The sequence below is a fragment of the Sinocyclocheilus rhinocerous genome, unplaced genomic scaffold (assembly GCF_001515625.1).
Source record: "Sinocyclocheilus rhinocerous isolate Xijiao unplaced genomic scaffold, SAMN03320098_v1.1 scaffold558, whole genome shotgun sequence".
In the NCBI taxonomy this organism is placed as follows: Eukaryota; Metazoa; Chordata; class Actinopteri; order Cypriniformes; family Cyprinidae; genus Sinocyclocheilus; species Sinocyclocheilus rhinocerous.
Genome location: NW_015634502.1, coordinates 443,269 through 449,814, shown reverse-complemented (window position 1 = coordinate 449,814; position 6,546 = coordinate 443,269). Strand labels below are relative to the sequence as shown.

General features: G+C 35.8%; 1 protein-coding gene across 1 annotated transcript in view; it reads right to left on the bottom strand.

The window, feature by feature from the left end:
- Window positions 1-6,546, bottom strand: part of LOC107745834 (nucleolar protein 4-like) — a 36,764-nt gene that overhangs the window by 7,837 nt on the left and 22,381 nt on the right. Inside the window, exon 4 of the mRNA XM_016559839.1 lies at window positions 5,256-5,365. Within this exon, the coding sequence (XP_016415325.1) occupies window positions 5,256-5,365 (110 nt within the window). The remainder of the gene's footprint in view (window positions 1-5,255; window positions 5,366-6,546) is intronic.

Sequence of the window (6,546 nt, the reverse complement as noted above, 5' to 3'; positions counted from 1 at the left end):
CGGCTGGAGCACGCTCAGTAGAGACCCACGCGGGCTCAGCCATGTCCAAATCCTCACTGCTTACCGAACTCTCATCCTGTATGTGTGTGAGAGAGAAAGGGAGGGGGGGGTCAGAGAGCTCAGGATATTCTGTGCACAAAATGAAGCTCACCCACCCCACTATCGCCTAGACATCACTAGATTCTCCCATATCTCCTCCACAGCATCTCGACACAACCAGAGTCCTCAAACCTGTCTCAAAATAAACATTTTCTTTCCTGCACTTCCTGTTTGGTTCAACCATGCTGCTATATGTAAGATGTAAATTAAAAATTGCCAAGCAACATCTCATTTTACAAACTGCTTTCTTTTTTACATCAGTCCCTTATCATCCCAGTGTGTCCTTTCTTGAGGAAACTCCACATTCTGGGATGAGGGATGGGAAGAGTGTGGTGGAAAGGGACAGGAGGAGGAGACTCTTAAATAATAAGTGACTACGAGGGGAGCTATTTTTAACCCTGTTGGAGCCAAAACCCAAAAGATGCACACACAGCATGAGAAGAGCATAAGAGATGTATCGTTTTCTTCAGGTATCACGCAATGGTAGGGAATTGCAGAGCTACATGTAGTACAGTTCATGTTATGTAAAAATCCACATTATGTATGCTTTCACAGCAGTGTTTATTTTCCAGTGTTGTTATTGTTAACTAAAACTAAAGCTATCAAAACATTTTCAGTAAATCAAATAAAGCTTAAAAATAAAATATATTAGATGAAAACTTAAGTGAAAAGTAACTGAACTAACAGAAATAAGTTTAAGTGGAAATACTATACTGAAACTAAAATAAATATTTAAAGCTGTATATGAATATGAATTAACATAATATACTCTTTATATATGCATATAAAGAGTATGTTGAAGTACTGGCTATTTTTTAGAAACTAATGTGTTTCATTATAACACGCTGTTCCAGCAACACCGTATTCACAGCCCGTGTTTTGCATTCTGACTAACCAACTACTTAGTTCAAGTGTGAAATGTGAAAGCTAAGGAAACTAAATTTTACCAGTATTCAGCTCTTACAGCTAAAGTTCTTTCTGGATGATTTTTCTTCTAATAATATTGTTAGCTCATTGCTGACATCTTTTTTCAGCATTTTTTTTTTTTTGTCATCAGTGTGTTCTAATTAAAACTATCATCAAATCAAATCAAATTATCATCAAAGACAAAAAATTTTTCAGCATAAAAATGTTTTTAAATATGATGTCCATCATCTATGCATGCTGACATACTGTGTTTGTGGATGTGTGTGTGTCAGAATAAGTGCTGGTCCATGTTTAGTCCATGCTTTATTTATTAAAATACTTGAACTTGCCCTGACAATTAAAAGTACATTCTACTTCCTAATAAGCTCAATTTATTTAGCATCACATTACCAAGAATCTTTCTCTCTACGCATACACACATACAAACAAACAAATCTAGACTCTGTGTTTATTGTAACCATGGCAACCTGAAGAGTAGAGCGCTGGAACAATGTAATCATCAGTGGGAGTCAAGAGAAGGTGAGAAATGCAGGTGTGTAGATAGAGACGTGTGTGTGAGAGAAGAAAAAGTCACTATGATTTCACTTCCAAACTGTCACTGTGAATTGTCTCTACATGTAAAATGCTCAGAGGATCACTTCCCCTTTTCAGCACTGCACTGCTAACAAGAAAAAGATCTGAAACAAAACATCCTGGGACCCCACAGAGGAGCTAATGGTCACAAATCAACTGATTTAACATAACAGATTCATCAAGCATTAGTTTGAGCTTGAGACCCCTGTTGTTCTGAAACTCGCAGTATTGCGGCAGCAAGCCTGAGACCTGAAATGCTGGGTCCATATGGATTTTATACCGATTATCATCATGATCCCAACATTCATCTTTGAAATGTTGAAAACATGACAGGTGTTCGTTTGTAAATGTGATTTGACACTGTCCTGTACAGTTGTGAAACAAAACGCATGCATGTGCAAACATACACACATGTGCATGATGTAAACATGGATACATGTGATTCATAGATTTAGTCTTGTGAGAAATTGGGTTCCCTCTGAGGTTTGTTTAGAGGACTGATGTGTGTGCTGCTGACTCCATTAGGTACCAAGTGGAGCATCAGTAACACAAGCAATGAGAAAGAGAAGGAAAAAAGACGGACAAGAAAAGATCAATGCAGACGCAGGTTTAAAGGTGCAGGTATAAAACAAAAAGAAGAGGAAGACATACACTACTGCTCAATCGTTTGGGGTCAGTACGATTTTTTAAATGAGAAATAAATATTTGTATTTAGTAAGGACGCATTAAATTGATCAAAAGTAACAGAAAGACTTTTACATTGAGCACTTTTACTTGCACACCAATAAGCTGATAACTCACAAATATCAGCTTATTAAAATAACCAGTTTTCCCCGTTTACATGCACAAATCAGTAACCTGACAATGTAAGTAAACTGTGTTTACATGGCTATTAATAAATCAGGTTATTTCCCTGTAGTGACGTCAAAACAAAATAATTTGCGTATCTCCGAGTATTCCATAGCCTATATTGTCAGTTGTAATGTTAAATAAAGCTTGCAACATGTAAGCGGGAACGTTACAGCTCATATATTATCCTCTCATGCAGTTAAAGTTGCAGAGTTTTGACTGAACCACTTCTACTTCTGCTGGACGAGATGAGAACACGTTTTTATCATTTTCTGGTTCATGAATGAGTCTTGCATTTGTGATATATTTCCTTCTTTCGTTACTGCAAAACGCTGCTCTGTCTGAATGTGCTTAAAATCTGTACTGGCCATACGTTCCTGTCACGTTTCACACATGCGCACTTCAATAAGCCGACAGAAAGCAGGTTAATGCATTTACATGCTACGTGAAATTGGGGTAAGAGGCAAAATCTACCCGTGTTGACCGGTTTATTCTTACGTCGTTTATGACCTTATGAAAAAACGGGTTACCGCGTTTACATGATCACATGCGTTGTCGGGTGAGTAATTTATGGACTAATTTTCATTTTTGGGTGAACTAACCCTTTAAGAACGTGCATGTGTTACAAAAAAGATCTCAAATAAATGCTTTTCTTTTGAAATTTCTATACATCAAAGAATCCTGAAGAAAACTTATCATGCAACTGTTTTCAAAAAAATTTGAAGAAGAAATGTTTCTTGAGTACCAAATCAGCATATTAGAATGATTTCAGAAGCAACATGTGACACTGAAGACTGGAGTAATCACAGGAATAAATTACATCTTAAAATATATTAAAATAGAAAACCTTATTTAACATTGTAGTAATATTTCACAATATTACTACTTTTACTGTATTTTTGATCAAATAAATGCAGCCTTCGTGAGCATAAGAGACTTATTTCAAAAACATAAAAAAATCTTACCAACCACAAACTTTTGTACAGTAGTGTAGCACTGAAAACAAATAATATAATTGTGCTCTATGGGAATATCTAGTTTACTTGTTACAAAGTGCCTCAAACAAACCTCTGAGAAAGAGAAAGGAAAAATTGAAATCGCACCATATGACCCCTTTAAAGATTTTATGTCACTAACCTTGCAAACTTTGACAAATCCAGTGATTATTTTATCCTCAACAGCATTCATTGTATCAGCACAGCACCTTTGTTTCCTGGCGGACTAACAAAAAAATCCTGTGTGCCCCCACTCCAGAAGTTGCGTAAGTCCAGCCAATTAAAACTGAGCATGCCAGATGGAGAAAGTGCAATATGCATCAGACAGTCACTGAACAACAGTTGGTGTGCTGTCAGAAGGTAAGACTACTCTAACCATAACCTGCCTTATAATCTGGGAGAAATTATTTGTTGATAAGAATGTTGTCTGAGCCCCTGCTGCAGCCCTAATCCTAACTTTAGCCCTGAAATGACTGGTTGATAGGAATGTTGATCCCAGAACACATCATATAGTTGGGTAAATTACATTTAGAAAGAAGCAATAAAATAGAAAAAACACTCTAAACAATCTTCAACCTGTGCAATCTGATTGTTTGCCACGTGACATGCAGAGAAATAATAGTGCTGTCGGTTTTTACATCTCATTTTTGCATACTTATTTACATATTGTACATCAAATTGTGTCATATTTTGAACACGGAGGACAGATAGCTTTCAACAAATACAACAATTCTAGATAAAGTCACATGTTGTTCAGCTAACCTCCCAGAAATGTCTTGTCTTTTCCTGCTCTGGAAAATCATCCAACTCCATGCAAAAAATGGTACAGATTATTTTTATTTAATAGAGAGTGGTACAACGGCGCACCCTACCCACAAACCTGTAGGATACCTATACTAGTATATACCTACCCACCTATATTCCTACTGGTTTAGGAGTGTTTACTGCAGTTATCTAGAATTGGGTTGTGGTTCAGGCTTGGTTCATAAAGAAATAAATAAGAATTGCCTAATCAAACACATTTAAATGCCAAACAGCATGTTAAATATTTCTTAATGTTACAAATAAAATAAAATATATAAAATAAAATAAACTTTGTACATTTCACGATTTGCATCCAATCTTATCAAGCTTTCTTAACTACAATGTCATTTATACTATGTTGTGTTATGAGATGCAGAAAGGAGTTCAAGTGATCCTGGAAAAGAAGAATCTTGATAGCTTTTCAGGGAGCTGTAAATGCATTTGACCCAGTGATGTGCTCTGGTGTATCTTTAGCTTTCCTTTATGAACATATTCTACAATGTGAATATTCTACATAAATGCTCTTTACTTTACAATTACATCTATGTACTGTTTTATTTCAGTGCTATAAGGAACTGTCTTTCATAAGGATGGAAGTTGTTTATTTACCATCACCCCATTTATATAGCACAGTGACCCACAGACACATCCAGCTCTTGCTATTCCAGGCATTACATATACTGTTGCTGAGGCAACCACGTCTATAAGAGTGTACCTTGACAACCACACCATAAAGCCTTGTCGCAGTTTCTTTGAGCTAGGTGACTTTTACATTAAATTCTTTGCCCAGATACTGAAGCATATTTAGCATCATATATTGTCTCTAGAAGTCAGGTTTAGCAGCTGTCAGCAAACACACAGACTGGAAACATCACTTCAATACAAAATGATTTTAACTTCAATATATGTGCTTACAAAACCAAATAAACATTTTTCTAAGTATTGTAAAACAAAGCATCTCTTTCTCACTCCATGCTCTTGTATTTCTCACTCTCTTGCTCTACCTACCTGCTCATTGGTGTTCATGCACTGTAGTTTCATCTGTTTTAGATAGGTGGCAGTGAGAGGCATGTTGTAATCGATGAGGTCTGGGACCAGAGAGGTGGGCCGGTCATTCTCTGTGGGTGAACAACAAATGAAAGTTCACATTTATTGATTGATTGACTGTTCAAAAGTTTGAGGTCTATAAGAATTTTTTATGTTTTTGAAAGACGTATGCTTGAAATACTTATGATCACCAAGGCTTCATTTATTTGATCAAAAATGCATGTAAAAACAGAAATATTATAAAATAGTATTAAAATTTATATTATCCGTTTTCTGTTTTAATGTTTTAAAATGTAATTTATTCCTGTGATGCAAAGCTGCATTTACAGCAGCCATTTCTCAAAAGTCTTCAGTGTCACATTATCCTTCATAAATCATTCTAATATGTTGATTTATTGCTAAAGAAACATTACTTCTTATTATAAATGTTGAAAACAGTTGTGGTGCTTCATATTTTTGTGGAAACCGATAAACATTTTTTCAGAATTCTTTAATGAATAGAAAGTTCGAAAGAATAGCATTTATTTTAAATAGAAATCTTTTATTTACTGTCCCTTCTGATCAATTTCATGCATTCTAGCTGGAAAGAAGTATTCATTTCTTTCAAAACAACAACAACAACAACAAAATTCCTAGCCCCAAACTTGAAAGGTAGCTTATTACTTATGAAGCTTATTACTTATGAAGATTTGTATCTAATTCATAAGACACATTTCGTACATGTCCTACAAGTAATTGTTTAATTTGAAGGCCTATAGAGTGGGGGAACTATGATGTCACTTTGTAGGCAAAAACCCGGAAGCGAGTTAGCATTTTAGCACTTGCGGTTCCATTGTCCCAGAGTCAATGGGTTTTCTGATTGGGAGTTTGGTTAAATCCCCTAAAATAAGGTCCGTGGTTCACACAAGCTCAAGATACTTTCACGTTTTATTCTACGACATAAAACACACCAGTTGCACCCCACTCGTTTCTTTAAAAAGACGGTTGCTAACAAGTTGCTAAATGGGACTACAGGCGTCGTTGGAGACATTAAATGCCATAACGCCGAACAGTTTATCAATTTAATGTATTTTCCAATCGTAGTGTATAATTTATAGTACAATTAATTGTAGAATAACCAATTAATAGTTTCCCACATTTTATATTGTTGTTCGACAATGTTTTTTTGCTTTGCCCCGAAATGCAACACAAGTCTTCGGATTGAAGATGCTCGTTTTATCACTTTCCTACTGATGCGGAGACTCTGGGTTCG